This window comes from Amblyomma americanum, chromosome 10, assembly GCF_052857255.1.
Source record: "Amblyomma americanum isolate KBUSLIRL-KWMA chromosome 10, ASM5285725v1, whole genome shotgun sequence".
Classification (NCBI taxonomy): domain Eukaryota; kingdom Metazoa; phylum Arthropoda; class Arachnida; order Ixodida; family Ixodidae; genus Amblyomma; species Amblyomma americanum.
In genome coordinates this window covers 66,576,326-66,600,385 of record NC_135506.1, presented here as the reverse complement: position 1 = coordinate 66,600,385, position 24,060 = coordinate 66,576,326, and the positions used below count along the sequence as shown (strand labels likewise).

The window sequence follows — 24,060 nt, the reverse complement described above, 5'->3', positions numbered from 1 at the left end:
CGCACAGCTTGGAACAAAATGGCGGACCTTAGCGCAACTCTGCTCCCTGAGGGAGCATATACAGGAACACTAAAACCATAGAGTTTCTTACTATTAACTAGAGGGAAAGCTAGCGCCCCGCCTATGGGAGTTTGCATGGAGCTTCCACGAGACCACCTGTACCGCCATGGGCGCTCTAAGCACCATGGGGCGGAGAGCTACCGACTGCAGAACTACAAGCTTTCTCCAAAAAATAATAAGGAAACAAAATTTGTTCGATAACTCAGGTTGTCCTATCATTCAATATTCAGTCTATAAATCGTAACAACCGAGCAGAAAAGCATGTAAATGCACATTTTGCTCAAAATAAGCGATGGCTTGCTCTCCTACTGGGCAAGCATTGCAGACCACAAAAGTCAATATTTCGGGCTTAACAGGCGCACTTTTAAAAAGAAATATCTTTCTTAAACAAATGTCGCTTCGACATTTTAAAATGTCTTTCCACGACATTTAGGAGAACAAAAACCTTTTATTTGCGTCGTGTGCTGTTGCGTTTTTGCTCCTAAGGCGTTTGCACACTACTTTTACGCCGAAGTCGTCTGCGCACGGAGCGCACCGTGGATACGGAATGGGACATCTTAGTAACGTCACTCTAAGTTCCAGAAAAAAACCTACTGCCCCGCACCAAGTAGTTCATCGCCCCATGATGCTTTGCGCGCCCATAGAGGTGCAGGTGCAGCGCCGCCAGCTTTCCCTCTAGTTAATATTAGAAAACTATGGATGAAACAGCATGATCGTGTGCCGCGCATCACAGTCTCCCAGCCATTGAAACCGAAATTGGATGAATGGATGGATGGATGGATGGATGGATGGATGGATGGATGGATGGATGGATGGATGGATGGACGGACGGACGGACGGACGGACGGACGGACGGACGGATGGATGGATGGATGGATGGATGGATACGGCAGAACCATTTAAATCGGGCGGTGGCTCAAGCCACCTAGCCATGACTTATGAAATTTTACTCTTCTCTTGATTTAGCCACCAATCAGATAACCTTCGCTTGATTATTTCTACCCGCTTATAATCTACTTGCCCTTCACTGTACTTAAACCCCAATGCCTTGGATAAATCAGCCCCGCTGCTTCCCACAGTAGGGTGAAGCCCTTTACAGAAAAGTATCAAGTGTTCAGCCGTTTCCTCCTCCTCTCCGCACGCAACGCACAGCGTGTCTATCTCGTGGTACCTGGCCTCAAACAACAAAGAGCTTCCCCTACAGTTATCATAGATATTTTCTTTGGCAATTTCCTGCTTAAAAATCCTGTATGTTCCCAGTGGGTCAGCATCCCTGTTTTCACAGAGCTCTCTCCGTTGCTTGCCCCCTAATGCAGTCCAGATATTTGCTTGTCAATTTTCTAGTTCGCTTTCTCCATTTCGTATCAACATTCTGTATATACTGGTATCTGAAAACTTTCCTAGCCCACTGCTTTTACCCTATTTTTCTCAATCATTCCTCAAATATTATCATACTGCTAGCTTCTCTGCTCTCGAACGACGCCCATCCCATATCACCGTGTACCCTCTGATTTGGTGTATTGCCAAGTGCTCCCCAAAGCTAGCCTCCCTACGCCACGTTGTTTAATTTCTAACCTTTCTTGAACATCTGGTGTCATGCACAGGACCCCATTACCGAAAGTCAGGCTAGGAACCATCATCCTTTCCAGATCTCTCGTACCACTTTATACCTAGTGTAATTCCACAGTGCCCTATTTTTCGTAACAGCTGCATTCCTACTAGCTTTATTCAGTACATATTTTTCATGCTCTGTCAGATACTAAGAACAGTTATTCATCTAGAGGGTCATCTGACAGCGCCGCCATACGGCGGACGCGCGCTCTACGGCGAGCATGAAAACCACTGACGTTTAAGGCATGTTCTTCAGCATGGAGGCATTGCATAAACTACCCCTACACACACGTCAGTCCAAAATGACGTGCTAAAATATGCTTACAGTAACATCGGTCGCACTGTTAAAACAGTACGAAAGCTAATAGGAGCTTTAGACCGTTGATTGTAACATAAGTAAAACACTTACAAATTACACTTATGAACTCGGCAACCATAGAGTTCAAAATTTACCCACAAAAAACCGATACTAAATCCAGCTGCTGACGATTTCGCATCCTAAGAGGGAATACTTAGCAGTCGTAGGGTATGAAATCATGAAGTCTGTTTTTGTTTATTTTCATGCTTTAAAACAATATAATGTAACACTATTTGGTGCCTTATAATTATCAAGTATTGAGGATTATTCAGGCAGATTTTAACAAAATTTGATGATGATGTTTCTTTTTAAATCCAAGTTAATGTTGTCACTCTTTTGACGTTTTTGAACTTCTGACAGTTTTGAGGAAATACTGAAAAATAGCTGTCAAGTGTAGAGCTATAGTGCCTAAAATATACTATAGGCACTAAAGTAAAGCTACAAAACTTGCCTGAAGTAAGGTAGCTATAGAGTGTGCACCTAGTGACTAGAGTAGGCAGTGTGAAAACTGGCCGGGGCACCCAACCTGAAGTGAACAAAAGTAGCCGAAAAATACAGAGAAAAAGATTCAGTGGGGAGATCTTTATGCATCTTGCCCTAAGCTGTCCCGAAAAGTGCCTTTTTGGCACCGCATAGCTCCGGAAGCGAAGTTTGCGATTTTTTACCCAGAAGAATAACACAGAAAGAAAACGTTTTTTTATTTGTTCGTATAGCACAAGTTGTAATGATGTACCAAAAAAAAATAATTATGTGCGGCTGTTTTTAGGTTGTATTTACAACAAATCCGACAAGGGCGGGGCCACGACTTTTTTCACCTGACTCCACGTCAGCAACCCTGATGATGGCCGCACAGTTTCTAAAGAAAAAAGAAACAGAAAGCAACGCGCTTGGTCGTCTGGCCATCATTAAGTGACAGCGTACTTTTGCGTGGCGCACTCTGTGCAGCTCGCAGACGTCAAGCTGAACAAAACAATTCCTGGCACTGTTTAAAAGGAGTGTTTGTCTTACCCATCTGCTAAAAGCACAGATCGGAGCTTGGAGAGTAACGTCGGGTGTGATCCGGAGTTCCCGGATTCGAACCCGACCGCGGCGGCTGCGTTTTTATGGAGGAAAAACGCTAAGGCGCCCGTGTGCTGTGCGATGTCAGTGCACGTTAAAGATCCCCAGGTGGTCGAAATTATTCCGGAGCCCTCCACTACGGCACCTCTTCCTTTCTTCTTTCACTCCCTCCTTTATCCCTTCCCTTACGGCGCGGTTCAGGTGTCCAACGATATTTGAGACAGATACTACGCCATTTCCTTTCCCCAAAAACCAATTATTATTATTATTATTATTATTATTATTATTATTATTATTATTATTATTATTATTATTATTATTATTATTAAACGCGCATTCAAAGTTGGCGCTGCACGTGGCACGGAGTTTCTGGGGACGTTATATTTTGACAGCAGCAGCAAGGCGGCGCTTCACAAGCTTCAGTTTCAGTTTTCTTTGTTTTGCTACGACGGCTTGTTTGCACTAAAAAAACTGTGAAAGTCGTTCGTTCAGCGGGAATGTAACTCTGGTCTTCTGTGTGTTAAGCGGGTTTACTAACCACTACACCACGCAGCGCGCGGGTACTGCCGCCCTAAAAAGGCACCTAGTGAAGGATAACGTTCGCAGCGATTCTAGCGGAAAATACCCTCTTTTTGCCTAAATTTTGATACACAGGCGACACAGGCGTCTGGCACACTATTTCTAGTTCACTCTAGTTTCGGTTTCATTTTCGGGAGAAAAAAAAACTGCGCTACAGATACAGCCGTTGGCTTAGCGTCGTCTGGCAACGACTACCTCTCTCAGCCAAAATGGCGGAATGGGACTTGACTTGCATTGTCGGCCAGTACATAGACCGGCATATGGTATTTCCTCTGCTGGAATTCCTTCAGAACAAAAGTGTGAGTGTATTTAATATCCTCTCTGCCGTTCGGAATAAGTACACTTCTTCGAAACCGCTTGGGAAACCTCGTATTCTAGCCATGTGTCATGCTGCATCGCCTCCCATGTTGGTCTTCGCGTTTGAGAATGTCTAAAACGTGGCTCATTCCTTAAATGTCGTACTTTTTCTGGAAATGGATGTAGGCATGTTTCTATTTAGGTGCTAACATCAGTATCGGTCGCTGCATTACTGTGTGTCGTGTAACCGGCGGATCTCGAGTCGTCGGCCTAGTAAAAATCTAAGTCCCATACTGCCAAGAGCGGCATGTGTGAGCTACTTCTTCTCTTTACCATCACTAGGTCTACAACGAAGATGATCTCCTCAAAGCCAAGTTGGACTTACTTCAGAACACGAAGATGGTCGATTTCAACATCGACGTCTACAAAATGTGCTATCCTGACGCCGATGTTCCGCAAGGTATTCTACCTGTTCACTGCTTTAAAACCATGTGCCATCATAAAATAGGCGACAAAAGTTCAATTTCGTTTTTTCAGAGATGATCGAGCGGCGAGCTGAGGTCGTGCAAACGCTCGTGGTTCTGAAGACCGAAACGCTGGCTTTGATCGAAGCCTGTCAAAACGATGAAGTGTGCAAGTACATCCAGAGTTCAAGGTAAATTTAGTTCTGGCGGAAATGCGTTGCAATCCTGTGACCAGCGTAGCAATCCTTATTATTGACACTACTTTGACACGATAATTTGTTAACTCCATTTTCTTCATTTAAACAGGGACAGCAGGCAAGTCATGGACTACCTGATGCAAAACTGCGATCAGGTGAGTAGAACAAGCTTGCAGAAGCCAGATTCTATTGCATTATTTTGATTAGAAAAATAAAATATCAATGTCTTGAAGAGCTGTGCTTGAGTTCAGTTTCATGTGTACACCGTTTTGTTTTTGTGTGGCTACATGTTCGCTGAATGGATGATAGTTTCAAGTGTTAAATGTTTCCTAGTGTCTCCTGTCATGCTCTTGAGGGCTGGCGATCTCGCATGGCCAGTCATGTTTTGTTTCCAATAAGGAGCTCAGCATGTTTTGTGGTTTTTCTGTCATTACCAGATCAACCCAGAGATGATCGACAGCCTCTATGCCTACGCGAAGCACCAGTATGAGACTGGCAGCTACACAGGTGCTGGAGAATGCTTGTACCTTCATCGCTTCTTGGTGAGTGTACAGTTTATCACATAACGACATATATGCCCGGGAGTTTGAAGCAATTTAGCGTTTCGGTTCTCTAATTTCGAAGTCCCTATGAAAAACAAGTTAATCACTGCGGTTTCTTGAATTGCATTATATTGAGCTTGGACTTAACCTACACTGGCCATCATTTTCACATGCATGGAGCATGTCAAAAGGTTGCGTGCATGCATAATCGGCTTACTGCTGCCTGATCTGGCTTGCACTTTTGAAGCTGTGCACTTAGGGGGGAAGAGGGTCTTAGAAAAAAATTTTTATTAATGAAGTCACAATTACAAAATCTTCAGGGAACAGGTATTTTTACGTGCTAATTCCAAATATGGAATTTAATTTCATGTGCAGCAATTTCTTGAGCATTTATACAATATGTTATGTAACTTTTTGTGGAGAGCTTTCAAGAAATCCTGCTGCAGAGAACTTTCTAAAATGCATGCCATTGGTTTCTCTTGACATTAAGCTATGCAGTAAAGCTGAAATTCTCATCCTGCCTGTCATAGAAGCTGAGTTATAGAATTTTGAAGTTGTCACTTCAGAAACAGAAACAGATTTGTGAAGTACGAAATTCGAAACCCTGTAACTCAACTTCTGTGATAGGCAGGATAATAATTTTACCCTTATTGCATAGCTTGTTGTCAGGACAAGCGGACGGCATACATTCTAGCAAGTTCCCTGCAGCAAAATTTCGTTAAAGCTCTGCACGAAAAGTTACATAACATATTACATAAAGTCCACAAGGACTTGTCGTACATTAAATTAAATTTCATATTTGGAATCAGCATGCAAAAATACATGTTCCCTGAAGATTTCATAATTGTGACTTCATTAATAAAAATTGTTTTTCTAAGACCAGCTTCCCCCCTTAAAATGGTGCCGTGGCTTCATGTGCAACCCTCCTATATGCTGCGCAGCTTGATCCTGTCATGCTTTCAGCAGCCCGTGTGCTGTTTGCGCTCTTGTTTGTTTGCCAACTCATTCGCCCTGTTCCAGATATCTCCCAACGACAAGAACTATCTAAACAACCTCTGGGGTAAGCTGGCCTCGGAGATCCTGATGCAGAACTGGGATGTGGCGCTCGACGATCTGAGCAGACTGCGGGAATACATTGACAACAACGTAAGTAGCTTTACATACTTGCAGCTTTACATGCATACAGCATCATATTTTGTGTTGGTCATGCATCCCATAGTTTGCCCATTTATTACTGTTTTCTGTAATGTGGTGATAGCTTCAAAAGAGTTGCTGAAATTATTCACTGGCATTACTGTGCAGGTTGGTCAATAGCAATAACTGCTTTTCACTCAATGTGTACATCGTTTACGTTTATTATGCGGTTCTTTTTTCAGCTGCACCTTTACTTAAACATTGCCTTTCTCTCTGTGCACTGGGCTTCAATGATAACAACTTTGTGATATCCAAAGGGCTGTCTAGCGCAGTTCTTTGCATGGGTTTTCATTTGGTAGATCTGGCTTTGTATTTTAATTTTTGCTTCAGTTCCCTGTATTCCTTACTCCATCTGTGCAATTGAAGGTTGATCAAAATATAATAATATTGCTACAGTAGTGCTGACTAATCTCCATATGTGCTGAAGCTATAGTGTCTCTTTCTGTAAATGCGTCGTGCTCAAAGCTGTGAATGCCGAAAGGTCAGCATTTTATTATTTGGCGTCGGTTCTGTGTAGACAGCTGAGTCGAAAGTGGGCTGATTTTCGCTTTGGTGTTGCCACTTTGTGCAGAACTTTTCGTCGCCACTGCTGTCGCTTCAGCAGCGCACTTGGCTGATCCACTGGAGCCTCTTTGTATTCTTCAACCATGCCAAGGGCCGGGACCTCATTATTGAGCTCTTCCTTGGGCAACCACAGTAAGTTTCCTGCTCTTGTGCTGCCTGGACTGGCAGCGAATGGCTGCAGAGACACCGGTCCTTTCTACCTCATGTTTAATGTCGCTTTGGGACATTAAACGCCACAGTTTACAATTTCTAATAAAATAGCCGCTTTGTTAGCGGGAAGTGCTGGTGCATCAATCCAAGCTAATGTTAGTGTGTCTTCAGCGCATTTCAAAGGTGCTGGCCCTAAATGTTCGTGTTTTACAGCTTCGCTGCTATGGTTTTTTTTATGGTTTATGGGGGATTTAACGTCCCAAAGCGACTCAGGCTATGAGGGACGCCGTAGTGAAGGGCTCCGGAAATTTTGACCACCTGGGGTTTTTTGACGTGCACTGACATCGCACAGCACACGGGCCTCTAGAATTTCGCCTCCATCGAAATTCGACCGCCGCGGCCGGGATTGAACCCACGTCTTTCGGGCCGGCAGCCGAGCGCCATAACCACTCAGCCACCGCGGCGGCTGCTTCGCTGTTATGTAGTATTCCATAGGAAAAAAAGGAGGGGGGGGGGCTTGAATTGCTGCAAGGACACTTATCACGACCGATAAAGGGCAGTTCGGTCTCAACAATGGCCTGGCTGTTTGAGTGACCACCCTGAATATGCGGGAGGTGCAGGATTCGATCCCCAGTACCGCTTGGTACCTGCTGGTTTTACAGTGGGTCCCTATGGCCTGATGCTCAGCCTTTCTGGGGTGGAATGCTTAGAAAAATGGTCTTTGACCTTACCTCGTGCACACAAAAAACCATGTTAGGCACAGCACTCTTTGGCCTAGCTGTCCCTATGCTTTTGAAGTCAAACTATCATCATCATCATAGTTCAGCTCTAGAGAAAATTGTTTGCTTTGTTTTGTTTTGATTTGTTTGTTGCTTTCTACCCCTTTCAGGTATCTGAACACCATACAGACAATATGCCCGCACATCTTGAGGTATCTGACTTGTGCAGTCATCACCAACAAGCAGAAGCGCAATGCTCTTCGTGACCTGGTCAAGGTTATTCAGCAGGTAAATTTCATTAATCATGTATGTGTTGGTGGCACAAAGTGGTGCAGTACTAACTTGTTCGAGTGTTACCACTTTGCTAAGTTTTAGGGCTTACGCAGAGCTCTTAACTCTTAACTGACTCAGTGCTCGCGGGAACCTCCTCTGCGGATTTAGAACATGCCGACCACTGATTGCGTCAAGGATCCTTTCAGTGCTTTTCGAAACATTTAAACGTGCTTATCATGGTTTGCTGCGTCTGTCTTAGCTGGTCAGTGATATAAAGATGCGGCTGTGTTCACAATGAGATGTTGCACTAGTGACATGTTGTAAGGCTATGTGTCAATGTTGTAGTGACACGGGGTGGGCCATATTTCAGAATAACCATTTTTGACGTGTGCAGATTGGCTAGAGATCAGCACCTAAGTCATTTGCTGCTGATAAAGTTGTTCATTCTTTTTTCCTTTCCTGAAGCAATAGGGAAAATGCAGGGTTCTCTGTGGAGCTGCAGCTCCTGTCCGTCTCATTTGTACGTCTCACATTTGTTGAGTTTGTTGACACGTTGTGCTGTGAAATAGCTTTAAGCGTGTTTCCTTTGTCTGAACATTCAGATAACTACTCTGCCAACTGTGTGTGTATTCATTGAAGAAAGCAGTGCTCTAGTTACTGGTATAACCTGCTCAGTGTATTTTCAGGGTTGTTCTGGTGGAATTTTCGTGACAAGAGGTGTAAATTAGCAGAGATTTTATTGTTTTAGGGAGCCAACCAATTTTTAGGGAGCATGCCGAATTTTTTGTGAGGTGAAGTGAAGGCCCCGGAATACAACTAAGGGGTACTGCTGCACATAAACTTGCCTCCTCCTCTGCCTTCCTTGCATGTTCGGAGCATGCTGAGATGAAGCCAGTTTGGGCGCTTTACAAAGTGCATGCCGCTGATGTTGTCATTTGGCCGGGCAACTGGACGCAGGAGTCGTACACCTACCATGATCCCATCACCGAGTTCGTGGAGTGCCTCTTCGTCAACTTTGACTTTGACGGCGCCCAGCAGAAGCTGCGCGAGTGCGAGGTGGTCCTCTCCAACGACTTCTTCCTGGTGGCCTGCCAGGACGACTTCATCGAGAACGCCCGCCTCTTCATCTTCGAGACCTTCTGCCGCATCCACGAGTGCATCTCCATCAAGTACGGAGTGCTGCCTTTGCAGTGGGGGTTGCTGTGTTAGTTTTGCCCGCTTTTGAACGAACAAAAAAGACTTCGTACTGCAATGGAAACATCAGCAATGCTCTGTAGCAGGGGTTCCCAACACTTGCACCATTGGCTAGCTAGGTTTGCTGGAGAACCCCGTGTGCATCTTGGCTTCCAGCCCCTCCTGCCTAACATGACCGCATTCGCGGCATCAACACTTGACTGCTAGTGACAAATCTCTTAGCCTCCCTACATCTCGCAATTCTTGTGCAAAGTTGAGAGCATTGGGTAATAGAAATGGCTGAGTAATGGATGAGTTTCACATGCATGAAGCCATTAGCTTAATCTTTTGTTCCGCTTCATAGCTGGCTCAAAAAAAAAAAAAAATGTTGATTTGAGCTTGATTTTAAATTTTTGCTTCAGTGAAGAACAGCTGTCTTTTTACTTCTGACTTGCATTTTTAGTGTGTGTTGTTGCAAGGCAGTTAGTATGTGATGGAAAAGCAGTCGCATGCAGTGCATTGTGCTTCGTGAGCTGCACACAGTGGTGGCTCAGTGGCATTTGCATTTCGGCTTCCGAGCCGTGGCTCGCAGTATGAAATCCCAGTCACAGCGTTTGCATTGCCATGGAGGCAGAATGAAAAACACGTCCATATGCTGTGCAATCCGAGTACACTTTGAGGAATCCCCGGTAGCTTAAATTAATCCAGAGCCTTTCACTTTGGCATTTCTCATAATCCGTGGGTAGCTTCGGGATATTAATCCCCTACATAGTAGTTAAGCCTCGATGTAACAAACTTCAGCGTGATGAAATCCTCGGCGATACAGGTGTGGCAGCTGCAGCGAGGCAAAATTTGCAACTGTCCCACGCGATGTCGTGATGTGGCTTTTTGCGAAGTGCTGGATTTCGCTGCACGACGATGTTAGAACGACGAGCTGTGGGACCGCAGCAGCAATCACGGCGGTAGTGCTAGTGAGGACGATGGCGCAAGTGTGGCAGCCAATAGCGGCTAGTGATAAGCGGAAGCTGCAGGATAGTGCTATTGCGTTCTATTATTGAAGGCCAAGCGTAAACGACCTCCAGGTTTTTTTTTTTTTTTTTTCAGAAATGTGATGTGGCGGGGGTGTCGACTTACATTCGAGTCGACTTACAATCGTGTAAATACGGTATATGATTGTCTGAAGTGGCGGTGCTTGGCTAGCTGTGTGCGTTGTATGGTTGCCTGATGACGTCACCCTATTTTGGGATTTTCTGTACCATCTGCGACCACACACGCACGCACGCACACACACACACAGCTTTTCTTGTAATGGGGCTAATAATGCTTTCGCATTACAACTAAGTTGTAGTCAGAAGCATTTATCTGCTTAGAAAATAGAGCTGTCTCTCGATGATCATTGAAGCTTGAAGGGGATAAAAGGTTTGTTCCAATTTAAGGGAGCCTTTTAATACATGTGATGTTGGTGAGAGTAAAGTTAGCTTCGAACTAGGAACTAGCTGGAAGCTTGAGTTAGGTAAGTAGGAATAACATGAGTCTGCTGTGGGCAGAACCTTTACATTTGTGTGGTATGGCGCAAAAATTGTGACTAGTGTTGGCTTGCTGTTGTGATTTGTCCTTGAGTTTTGAGTATACAGTGATTAGCATGCTCTTAACAGCTCGTTATCAAGATGGCTCAGGTTTGTCTTTTTTTCTTTCTGTCTTTCTTTGACCCTCTACAGCATGCTGGCCGAGAAGCTCAACATGACCCCGGAAGCAGCCGAAAAATGGATTGTCAACCTCATTCGCAATGCCCACCTCGACGCCAAGATTGATTCGAAGCTGGTACGTTCCTCTCTCTCTCATGGATTGTTGGTTGTTCAGCAGCATGTGGGTTTGCTGACATGGCAAGCTGTGACACTGTACCGTATCTTAAGATGGAGCCTAGATGTGACATTTTAGTGTGCTGATCATTCACTAAAGGTTTGCTACTCTGGTGGGCAGTTAGCAATCACATTTTACTGTTCCCACTTACCTTGAGTAAGACTGAGTAGTTGGCTAATAAATGCTTAAACCTCCTTCATCCATCAGCTGCAAATCGAGTAGCTAACTGCTCTTGATAAATATTTTGTCCAGTCCTTCATGCAATGCTTTCTCAGCTCTCTGTGGTGCCTTGCTACCTTTTTCTGGGCAAGCTTGTTTTTTCAGTCTCCATTGCCTTTGTCAAGCAGTGCTTCTTATCATTACAGTAAAACCTTAGTGATTCGAACTCAATTAATTCGAAGATCTGGGTTGCTATGCGAGACTGCCCAATCCCGATTTTGCTGCAAACCAACGAAGCGACAGCCCTTCGGAGCCGCGAAGTGGCGCCGCAGAGCAATGCTGGTGCTTGGTAGGCAGAGCACCTTGGCCTCTGTACTTTCAGCTCAAAAAGCATGTGCATGCAGAGGAGAGGACATGCTTCACTGCTATGCAGCAAGGAATGCCGTTTTGGAGGTTACTTGCTCTCGCCATTTCGTCAAGATAGCAGAGGCACTGGTGGCATTGAAGCACCCATCCACCACCCCTAGCAGTGTCGTGCGTCCTGTGACACGATCATTCTGTGTCTGTGTGCTGTGCTGTAGTTAGGTGGTTGGGTTACTAGCATCACCGTTTAGTTTAATTCTGCTTAATTCGAATACAGTCAAACCCACTTATAACATTACCGCTTTTAACAATATATCGGATATAGCAATGGACAGCTGCGGCACCGTCACCTTTGCAATGTGTTCTATGGTAAAATAAACCGCTTATAACAATGCTATCATACTAGATTGTCAGTTATAACAATTAAATGTAGTCATTTTGAGCCAACCCTCAAGGAAAAAAACTCGCAAACGCAGCTACCACGCCAGCCAAACTATGCTTACAGCGCAAAAAACGCGCGTGCGTATGCGGAGCCGCCTGCACAGCGGCCACAGCGGCTGTGAAAAGATCACGTGACGACGCATACGAGGAGAGGCGCATGGGGTGAGCCAGAGAAGCTTGTATGACTCAGAGGAGGAGAAAAGACAGGCACTTTCCTCTGGGCAGAGGTGGAGAGGGTAGGGAGGCGCTTCCTTTTGTTGCTTTTGTATCCGCGCGGGGAGCAGTCCATTCTGAGGGTGCGTCACCCGTTGAAAACGCGTCACGGCATTTCAGCATGGGCTGCCCCATCTTTCCCACTTTCTTTGGCTCCTGCTTCACGAGCTGCACATGTTCCGAGGGCAGCGTACAGCGTCAAAGCACGTGCGTTGCCAGCGTGGTTTTTATCATCTGCCATCACCGGCCTCAGTCCTGCTGGTTCTGTAAGCCCATCGGATTGCTCCCCAGAGTTCCACAATGGACGATTCTCCTTCAGGAAGCGCGGCCAGCGTGGCTCTACCGGATCAACTGCCGCAGAAGAGAAAGCGAGCGGCAATATCTTTGGAAACGAAGCGGAACATTTTGAGGGAGCACTGAGGTGGTGAAAAAGTGTGCAAATTAGTATGCAAGTATGGCCTGTCACAGCCGACGGTTTCAACCATTATCCGCAACGCGCTCACGATGACTGAAAACGAATGCCATGCTAGTGCTGGCCATGCTATGGAGGACGGCCGGAAGAGGATTTGGCATGGTGCCTACAAAGACGTGGAGGAGGCACTGTATCAGTGGTTCCTTAGTGCACGTGCTATGAACTTGCCAATTAGTGGCCCGATTTTAGCGGAGTAGGCGAAGCAGTTTGCGTATCTTGCGTATCTCCTTCAAGACACTGATTTCCAGCCTGGTGGTGGCTGCATTCAGCGCTTCAAGGAGAGGCACGGAATTGTCTGCAAGGCAGTCGTGGGCGAGGCAGGGTCGCTCGATGTCTACGCTAGACAGGAGTGGTTGGACGAGACACTGCCATACATCCGCGAAGCATATGCAGACCAAGACTTGTACAATGGTGATGAGACCGGGCTATTCTTCCAAATGCTTCTGTCGAAGATGCATGCACTCAAAGGTGATCCCTGTAAGGGCGGGACGCAGAGCAAATTGCGGGCGACCGTTTTCCTCTGTGCGAATATGGACGGCAGCGACAAGTGCCCTGCCTTCGTAATTGGAAAATCTAGGAATCCCCGCTGTTTCCGTGGTGCTGCAAGGATTCCAGTTCGTTACCGTCATAATAAGAAAGCGTGGATGATGCGTGAACTTTTCCGCGAGTGGCTGTGCGAGTTCGATCAGCGGATGCAGCATGAAAGCAGGAAGGTGGCGTTGGTCCTTGATAACTGTACTGCACGCCAGACTGCCCAGAAGCTGTCGCATGTGAAAATTTTCTTCCTGCCGTCGAACATGACTGCACGCTTGCAGCCCATGGACGCAGGCGTGATTGCGTGCTTCAAGGCATTGTATCGCCGGCGTGTGTTGAGCAGGCTTGCTCTTAACCTGGACATTGCTGTGCGTAAATGCCAACCCGCTCCAGACTTTAAGATTTCGCTCCTGATGGTTGTTCAATTCATTTTTGGGGCATGGGCAGAAGTCAGCTCCTCCACCGTCATGAATTGCTTCCGAAAAGCGGGCTTCGCCGGGGATATCAGTGACGCGGAGTGTCGCGAAGCTCCTGCCGATGGAGCGGTTACAGAACTTTGGTCTGCGGTGCGCGGTGGTGACAGCGACGCGGAAGGGCTTGAAGAATTCTTGCACGCCGACGATGAAGTCACCACAAACGAAGAATTGACTGACGAGGTGATCGTTGCAGCAGTCACCGGCGCGGAAGACGACGACAGCAGCGATGACGAAGAGGAACCGGAGCCTGTACAAGTTGTCTCTCATCAGGAGGCCTCAAGAATGATCGAGTGCCTGCGGGACTTCATTTTTGCAAAAAACCTTTCACTCGGACATGTCCAACATTTGGATGCCCTCCAGAACGATGTCAGCAAGATTGCCGCGAAGCATTCGAAACTCACCGATTACAGGTTTGTTTCAGCAAAGAAGTGAGAAGTGCAAGCTTTTTTGCCCTATTTAAATGCTTTCAAGTTTTCATGTTTTCTTTGTTTTTTTTGGGCACTAAGGGATTTTTCAAGCTGAGAGGCAGCCGCAGCAACGTTCTCGTATTTTTTACAATGCCCCTTTCGGTGCCACCAAAGCGATGCCTCGGCGGAGCTCGCATATCACTTGCCGTCCGTGACACCTCTTTGCAGTTATGCTTTTTTTCGTGCAACCCGTTTATAACAATGCATTTTCGTGGCACTTGAACATTGTTATAAGTGGACTCGACTATTTTTCACGCTCCCAGTGACATCGAATTACCATGATTTTACTGGTTAGGCCATTCCAGACTTCCTGCTTGAACCTGGGCTTCAGCATCTGCAAACTGATTTGTTCCTGTAGTTTCGTTGCTTTCAAATCGTATCCTTTCGTGTCACCTCACGCATCTGTCCAATTTCAACTCTTGTTTACAAATACATGCAGTTGTCTGTCAATAATTTTGATTTGAATTCGGGGGGGGGCAAAAACTTAATATATATCAATTAGGTGTAGTTTGGATTACCTAGAGCCTTTTTAATACACTTGGTGTTGATGGCAGTGAAATGTCAGATCGAATTAACCGGGACTTAGAATTAGTCCACTATATAGAGGTATATGCTGGTTATTGTGATCATGTCAAGGTGTGCGCTGTTGCAGATGTGTTACTGATTGATTCTTTGATGAAAAAAACTTCATGTGTATACTTTGCTTAGCCAATAAGAAGGGCTGCTCAGCGGTGCCTGCATAGGCAATTGAAGAGTGAATTAAACGATTTGTGGCCTTTTTTCCCCTGAATGGCAACATGTGCTGAAGAAGAGTCTGTCTTTTGCAGGGCCACGTGGTGATGGGCACCCAGGCGGTGTCCCCGTACCAGCAGCTCATCGACAAGACCCAGGCGCTGCACTTCCGCTCCCAGCAGCAGATTGGCCACCTGGAGCACCGACTGAGCAGCTCCGACCGGGTGAGCACAGCAGTTGTGAGCACCACTAGCACAGTGCACACACTTCAAAGGGCCACAGAACCCAACTCCAGCAAATCTTTGTCCTTAGTAAAAAAGTCGACAGTGCAGCTCTTTGTGACTATGTTGACATTTGTCTGGTGGCAAAAAACTCTCTTAAAAGATTGCTGCGATAAATGGACTTAAAAATGGACCATCTTTTTTTTCCCCACCTCACAGTTCAAACTTGTGTAGCCTAGCCCATGGGATCTGTGTTCAAAAATCACTCTTGATGTCCCCGCGGTTTGCTTGCGAAACAGCCGATGGTGGCGACATCTGGGTTCCATTGTAGTTGGCCCTTTCTAGATTATCAGGAGCCCCTTTTGTCATGGAGCCCAGTAATATGTTGATATAGGCAAACTTCTGCGTGCTCTCACTGACCCTTTAAAGCTGCAGCATCTGAGGCATCAAGTTAGTAGGAGATTGGCCAAGGTGAATAGTTTCAGGTAGGGGTGTGCAAATATTCAAAATTTCGAATAAGAATCGAATATGTTTGATATTCGATTAGCATTCGTATTCGAAAATTGATATTCGTGAACTTCCGAATCCCGAATACTCGCCAGCGATCGTATACTGCGCATACTTTCATAAATTCGACCGTGGCAAAACTACAATATCTGGGCAAATTAGCCGATAATTGAGTTAAAAATTCCAGGAAAACAATACAGAGGTCCTATCCGCTTCGTTCCCTGCCGTTTATCATGCAGACCGACCGTATCCCGACGCCGCAAGGCTTCACCTCGTGAGCATTTCCCCAAGTGGGCTTTCCCACATATCACCCGTGCTGCGAACAAGATGGCCAGCAGCCCGCATCGAGCAATCGCAACGCGAAATTGCACTTTTTTTTTTAATCCTTCGGTAATACGTTACATATTTAATGCCCACATCCAAAGAATGCGTCCTGTCACATTCATAACTCTCCGAGTGTGACTTCCGCCATCCCGTTTTGTAAAATACGCTATGCGAGAAAGCCTACTTGCGGAATGCCGCGGGAGCCTCCTGAAGGAGCGCTTCGAGTAGCCACAATAGGGCAAGCGATCCTGTTAAAATCTCGCCTATTGCATGGTGCATTGTAACCTGCACACCTCTTTAGCGGGCGTAACGGCAGGCGTGGCAACAATCGCAAGGCCTCTGTCGCTAGGGCAAAAAAATAGCCTGGCTGCGTTGTTTCGGTTTCCGAGCTACACCGCTGCCCCGCGACAACTTCAAATGTCGGCCTGCGCATTTGCCGATAGTCCAATCCCAGCTCCGACCGATAGTCCAATCCCAGCTTATTTCCTTTTCCTTTTTAGAAACCCCCTCGCCGCTCCGACGCCAGTGAGTGTTCCCCGGCCCCTTGCTTGCATTTGTGTTGTTCTTCCAGCACTCCAAACGGGTGGCTCGTCACGGGCTTACAGGTGTTAGCGCGATGGAGCCGCCTCATGAGGCCTTGCTGCATCTTCAGCATTTTCGGCAGCATTTTTTTTTTCGGGGGGGCGCTGGCAATTTTATTAACAGAGGCCTTCAGATGAACCGGGCATTTCTTCCGGTCCCTTGAACTCCGAATGAATGAGGTTTAATAGTCATCATGTTATTTTTTTGTTGCTAGTCTTGTCATTTTATGGATTTTGTTTTGCATGACCTCATTATTTTTTGGATACTGTTATGCTGTCTAATCAAGTAGTATACATTTTTGTGCACATCATGTTTTTTTATATGGTACTGAGGCAGTCTAGTTTTGTTTATTTTAGTTGCAAAGACCATACACTATTTTGAAAAAAAAATAGGGGAAACAATGTTTGCTTGCTTATAATTTTCTGAAATGTACTGAACAGATATTCGATATTCGAAGCCATTTTTTCTTCATATTCGTATTCGATACATTTTCTAAAATTTCAATATTCGCACACCTCTAGTTTCAGGCCTCTACAGGCCGAGCGGTCTTTTGGCTTTTCTGGGTTGACCAGGCTGGTGGCTGTACCAGGCTGGCCTTGCTGATCCTGGTCAGAACTCGTATACACACTGAAGACAAATTGAAGGTGGCTTGCATCGACAGAAGCTACTTTCACTGTAAACGCAGTTTCCAGTAACATGGAAAGGGTCAGCTGATGAAGTGCAAGTGTCACCGCAACGGGCCGATTTCCGAAGCAAACTGCAGTGTTGTCAGTGTTCTTTTTGTTATGTATTTCTGAGGCTAGCTAGGTCACACCATCTGTCGCCTCCCATCCAATGATTGCAGTCTTTTTGATCGCTGATGTCACGGGCTTGAATCAAGTGGTGGTGGGAACAAAAATGTTACATCCTAAATCATATTTCCTCGGCAGTGACCGCGTTTGCTGCCAGACAGAGTTCAGCTTAGCCAGAAAAACCTATGCAGCCGATTTTTAATAAGAACAAAAATTGGACTGAGTTGGACAACTGTGTGGTGCTCAGTTGGTTTGTTCATTTCATGCAACGATGTGAAATCTGTCTTCGTTGACATGGCAGCCATTTATGATTGCTTATGTGCAGAGAAAGAGTACTTGAGAGTACTGCTGGCTCTGGGAATGCAAGCCTATGCAGAGAGTGCAGTTTTGTCACGCTGGTTATTGGCTGCAGAGTCCCCTAAACCACCACGATTCAGAGGGTAGTGTTTGTAGTTATCGTGTTGTGGACAGTGTAAGCTTGTACATCTGCTTCCTATACAGTATAAGCTCACTATTTTGGACTTCAAAGGGATTTGCAAGAATGACTGAATATCAAATTACGCAAAAAAAAAGAGAAGGCTGTTAAAAACCATTTGCATCACAGTAAACTCTTTTTTTTTTTGTAAAAGGCTGGGCAATGGTCGCCTGCTTTCAAGATGAGAACTGCACAGCAGTAACTATTTGTCACAGTTCTGTGAACGCCTTATTGCATGCACTCTGTCAGGAATGCCAAAGCAGAACAGCTTCAAAATGGTGAGGGCCTCCACGGCATTCTTTGTGATGCAACACCATAGCAGTGAAGCCTCCTCACAAGTGTCAGCATCACATGCGAGTGGGCTTTACAGCACAGAGACCAGTGACACACTGATTAGCCGTGATGATCAACATCACGGTGACCAGCATCCAAAATGGCATGCAGCTGGGCTTGATTGGCTGGCTGATGCATGGCCGATAGCTGCAATCTCCATGGGCCGACACAACGCTAAGAAAAGCAAAACAGAAACTAAGCAGTCAGGGTATTTTTCAGAGACTGAATCCTCTGATTGTCGTTACGCCTGCTGTTGCGTACATGTCAGAGGTCCGCGGGTGACACTGCACAATGCAGGCGGTTCAAGCAGGGCTGTTCGAATGATTGTTTGCCACAGCAGTCATGCCTCAACATGGCCTCCCTTTGGGGGGTGCCTGTCGAACTTAACAACATGGCCTCCCTTTGGGGGGTGCCTGTCGAACTTAACCGGTGCAAGATCCATAGTGTCCGATGCCATAACATTAAATGGGCATAGGCCAGGACCGTGCCAGTGGTCCGAATGAATTGTTTGGATTTTTTAATAATTGGGAACTGAATTAACGATGTTTTGCTGTATAGTCTTAAAAAGATTTCAGACTTCTTGGCACCTGGCTGGATTGGTTGTTGAGCTGTCTGGTTGCAGTCCTGATAGTTTAGGTGGTTTACATCGGGGTATCGAACTTATTTCAGGCATTGGGCCGCATGCAGTTTTATAGTTCATTGTAGGTGAAATGGGTTTATTCCTTGCTGCATGGCATCGGGCAGCCTTCTGAAAGATTGCATAAATAATATTAAACTTTTGTAGGCGTTATGCGCAACACATTCTATTGCAAGTTTGAGATAATTCACCAGCAGAGCGAATCTTATTAACCCGCATTGACCATTAAGCTTGCTGTTTTTCGCGCTCATTGGCCACAGCTGCCCTTGCATCTTAAGATCCACATCATCATCATCATCATCAGCCTGCAGCACTTAGCTGTGCTATTTGCTGTTTCCTGCATTAGGACATTGCGATGTTCAGTGTGTCAGTTACTGATTGAAGGATGACTTGTGGATCTTCGGCAAAGAGAGCACTGACAACCTCCTGTGAGGCCTCTGTGACAAGGCCTCTTGTCTCAATGGTGTCAAGGATCGTCCATTTTGGCTGAGCAAAAACTTCTGAGTGACACCAGTTTGACTGAAGCACGATGGCAAATGGCTGAGGCACTTTTGATATCCTTTGTAGTTCTTGGTTTGTAGGCTGCTATGCTTATGGATGTTTAGAGTGATGTGCTACCACAAACTGCTGCTTCCTTAAGGTTAGAGCTGCTAATTCGCCCCCGTGTGTACAAAGCCTTAACTGTGGGCTTATTTAGAAGAAAATAGTAAGGCTTCTGTACTTATTTAGTGAGACAGGGCCCATAGTCTGGCCAATAAGAACGGTAGTGTCCACATCTTTTTTTTTTTTTTTTATAATCCTCATGCACATACTTTGAACGGAGTTTTTCTACGAGAATGAAAAAGGTGTGCAAGCATACCATTCAGTGATTATGGTACAGATAAAGTGCAGGGATTTGCGAGACATTTATTGTTGCATTTGTGTTTTATTAGCATGCATTGAAGGATGCTTAGTGACACGAAGGCTTGCTTTAGAGTTAACTGCGCAACTTTGTTTTGCAAGGAAAGCTAAATAAGAACTTGAATACTTGTTACCATTTTTTTCTACTCATATCTTGAAGAGTAACCGAAGGAATCACTGTGCTACATTGACTGCCTGCAGAATAGGAAGTCAATCATGTGTTCTAGTGTACTTAATTGTAATTTTATGAAAAAAAATAATAGTCGCTGCCGGCTGCTTTGCTAGTGCTTAATTCTCTTCTCTGTCCTCTTTCTTTCAGTCGTCGCACTGGGGAGCCCAAAACTGAGCTGGGGAGAGTACCGCAACCGTATGTTTCCAGGAAATGTGGCTGATTGGGCACTGTTTGAAACACCTGTGCAGACAGACCGATTTTTCTAGAAACAAAGAAGCTGCTTCCTTTTTTTCATGCGTGTTGTCTCTGTGGGTTGAGTCATTTATATGCTCCATGCATTGCCATGCGTGCAGTTTAACGATCGTGCTGGTGCGTGCCGACTATTTCAGCAGTGACAGCATCTGAAAAGGAAATAAACTGCATTAGCTGTCATGTGTCCAACGTAGCAGCTATGTGGGCAGGCCTGTTCGGCATACGCATGGTATGCTTGCTGCGAACACAAATGCCACAAGTCCCGGTTACCACGTGGAATGGATCAGCCGCTTCATTGTTGTTGTTGAAATTAGTGCGTTTGCCCACACATTCGATTTGAAGAAAAATTCCACAGGTCCAATTTGTTTTCCTGAAGAGCACTTGGTGCCTGCCTCGAGTGCACAATCAAATGACAGCAACGGTCAAAATGTAGCAGTCAGATGGATTGTGCACGAAAAAAGCTTTGAAGGCAGAACAAACATGGGGAATACAAGTCGATGATTCTCACCGCTGGTACAGAGATGGACAAAGTAGTGGGACACTGCTGAACTAGACAAGAACACTATTTGTTGCCGTCAGCATGACCGATGTTTGAGCAAGTGTTCGTCGAGTGTGATTTGTTCCCTACGTCTGTCCCCTTTTATATAGAGTACTGAAGGTCTGTGGCCACAGCACAATGTAAAGCACACGCTTACCATGATTGCGGCATGGTAAGTTGCAACTTTTGAGTGGCAACTAATATTATTGCAACAAATTGTTTTACTGCTGCGAGACGCAGTGTCTTGGACCTGCAGTTCTATTGCCCAGTGCTCACAATAAAGCCGAAAGAGCCCCCTGTTCACATTGCTTGTGTGCAATGTCTCAATACGTGTACAGTCGATGACATATTTTTCGGACCCTCTAGGGACTGCGAAAACGACCGAAAAATCGGGCAGTCCGGAAAATCAAATTCACCGAAAACAATCACAAACTTACTGCCAATATGCCGGAGGAAGGGGTCAGTTTTAGTGCACACATTCTAAAGCTCCTCATGACTAAATTTTGCAACGCAACATGTGCACAGACGATGGGCGGCGACCGCTTTCACGAGCTCGGCCTGGCTGTGCTGCCCTCGGCATTTCGCCGATGAAGGCACGGATTGGGACAAAGTCTAGACGGGAGAGTGAACATGCCGCTGCGGGAACTGCGCTGCGTCTGCAGTACGATGGGCCCAGAATGAGAACGCGAAGATCGCGAAACAAGAACCGAGAAACGCCCAAAGTAACCACTCCATTGGCGTTGGCCTTCGTCATTAGGCCTAGCGACTAGAGCCAAAATCGCCATTGTATTCGGCAATATGCACTCTGCGGTGGCTTGCTTATAATGAGAGGCATCTTGCCTGTCATCGAAAGACCAGTTGTTTACAGTTTTACAGTAAAAAAGCCAGGATTGCGGTGCGTTTCGCCGCAGGTATGCTGACCTCGCTTTGAAATGCACCACCATTTCCTCCCATGCACATTGTCTCCATGAAGCTGCATGCCTCCCATGCACTTCGCTGCTACCTCTTCCAGTATTCGGGACGAAAGACTCGGCACAGATCAGTTCCGTGAACTACTGTTCAAGTTCGTGCGACGGAAGACATTCAAGAACAGTATGAATTTGAAACCATGCTGGCACAATGTGCCAACTCGCGCGGAATTCCAGCATCGCAAGAGGCTTCTTTTAAGCTTGAATTTCGCTTTGTTTGATCTAGCTTTCGACCTCTCCTGCAGTTTGAATGAATGAGGTTCCACTGCACACATTATATGAAGGATTGGATACTGGTAGCGAGTGAGAACGAGGGCCGAAAAATCATCGCACAAGTTTTTTTTTATTATTTATTTATTTACAAATACTGCAGGCCCTATTCGGGCCCAAGCAGGAGTGGGTACATACAACAATTTAAATTACCATTGCCAATTAGCAATTAAGAACACAATAAACATGTACATACATCATTGTAACACTATACGTAACAGAAATAAACATGAACGTACAACAGTGCAATACGTAAACAAAATAACAATGAAAAAGCGTAACGCAAAAGAAACTGCTCTCATTGCGGCAATTTTAGAGGTCAAAGAAAAGGTTATTTGAAAGCTGAACGAACGATTCTATTGTATTAGCGTTAACTACTTCTTCGGGTAATTTATTCCATAGTGAAATTGCATGGGGAAAAAGAGAATATTGATGGATGTTAAGGTTACTTAATGGTTGCTTAATTGTTTTGTTGTGGTTTGTACGAGCAGAGCGCATGGGGGGCTCGGGTAAATAACATTCACGCGCTATATTGTAGTGACCATGGTACAGCTGATATAAAAATTTGATGCGAGATACAATTCTGCGATGAACTAGTTTTTTCAATTTCGCCCTGTCGCGAAGAACGGACACGCTTGAAAAACGCGAGTATGTGGAGTATATAAACCGCAAAGCTAAATTTTGCACTCTTTCTATTTTCTTGATTAAATATTTTTGATGAGGGCTCCAGATTAAATCCGCATATTCTAATTTTGGTCTGACAAGAGCTTTGTATGCTGTTAACTTAACGGTTGTTGAAGTACGGCGCAATTTCCGTTTCAAAAATGCCAGCTTTTTTAGCGCGTTGCTGCAAACGTTTTCTATATGGGGTTCCCAACTTAAATTGCTTGTGAGTGTAACACCTAAATACTTCACTCGCTGGGTTTTATGAATATAAGAATTATTAATAATATAAGCAAAATCTAAGGGTTCTTTCTTGTTGGTAAATGTAATAGCTGCCGTCTTCAAAGTGTTTAGCTTCAGTCCCCATGTTTCACACCATACGCTAATTGAGTGCAACGCGTCATTAAGTCTTACTTGGTCGGAGTGATGATTTACATTAGTATAAATAACACAATCGTCCGCAAACAACCGGATCTTCACAGGCGATTGAACAGATAAATAGATGTCATTGATATAAACTAAGAACAACAAGGGACCGAGAACTGACCCCTGTGGCACCCCTGAGTGCACTTTCAGTGTGCCAGAAACGCAGTCTTTGCCCAATAAGCTGGCACAAGCTTTCTGTGAAGAGCCTTACTGTTTGTAAGAAGGAAGCCTGCCTGGAGAACTTTCTTTGGCAAGCAGTGGAGCAAACTGCTGTGTTATGCTAGCTGCTCTGTCTGTTGAAACAATGGCAGTCGCTGCATTGTTCCTGCTCTTAGACATCCAGGAGGCTCATAAAAGAGCGTTCCTGGGGAGGTTCTGCAGCTGTTTGAACACTCTATCACATAAGATTTGTTTTTTGACCCATTTCACACCTTGCGTGAGGCAAGCACTCAGACGGAATCGTGATTACCGTTCACTGCACGCTCAAATGCATAAAAGTGCAAGGAGAGCGGGCGTCGGCAGACCCAACCACGTTGCGGACAACAGGCAGCGCAACCATTGCAATACTCAGGGCATTACATTTCACTTCAATTATACACTGGGCATCGCATATAGCAAAGTCTGGAGGCTAAAGGAAAGAGGAGGTACGGTCGAACCTGGTTATAGCAAGAAGGTAAAAGGTCGTAGAATAGTTCAATATAGCCGAAATGTGTAATATAAATTTTCGTTAAAAGCGCATGTAAGAGCAGTGCAGTTTAGTCCGTAAAGGGATGGCAACTCGGGCTGCCAAATGGGGAGACCTTTTCCGAAGTTTCAGTACCGTTTCAAAGGTTCATGGAGATTCCGGATACTGAAAAAAACCGAGCGCCAGTTACGTTGACTTCCCCGCAGCACACTGCCAGCACGCAATAGTGAGAGGCCATATACCAGCTAGGGAAGCTTTCCCGTATTACAGCCTTGTTGCGTGGAAAAGTGTCTCGCAAGGACGTGCTCTCGCTGCTTTCTGCTGTCGACGGTAGCTATAGCTACAACTACTACCTTCTT

General features: G+C 45.5%; 1 protein-coding gene across 1 annotated transcript; it reads left to right on the top strand.

Annotated features, from left to right (window-relative positions):
* Positions 1–3,820: 3,820 nt before the first annotated feature.
* eIF3e (eukaryotic translation initiation factor 3 subunit e) lies at positions 3,821–20,193 on the top strand. The gene is made up of 12 exons (XM_077641266.1): positions 3,821–3,966; positions 4,307–4,424; positions 4,502–4,619; positions 4,735–4,780; positions 5,063–5,167; positions 6,188–6,313; positions 6,933–7,057; positions 7,965–8,082; positions 9,025–9,236; positions 10,959–11,061; positions 15,053–15,181; positions 20,047–20,193. Exons 1-12 carry the CDS (start codon positions 3,877–3,879, stop codon positions 20,071–20,073), a joined length of 1,317 nt encoding a protein of 438 aa, XP_077497392.1. The 5' UTR covers positions 3,821–3,876; the 3' UTR covers positions 20,074–20,193.
* Positions 20,194–24,060: the final 3,867 nt, after the last annotated feature.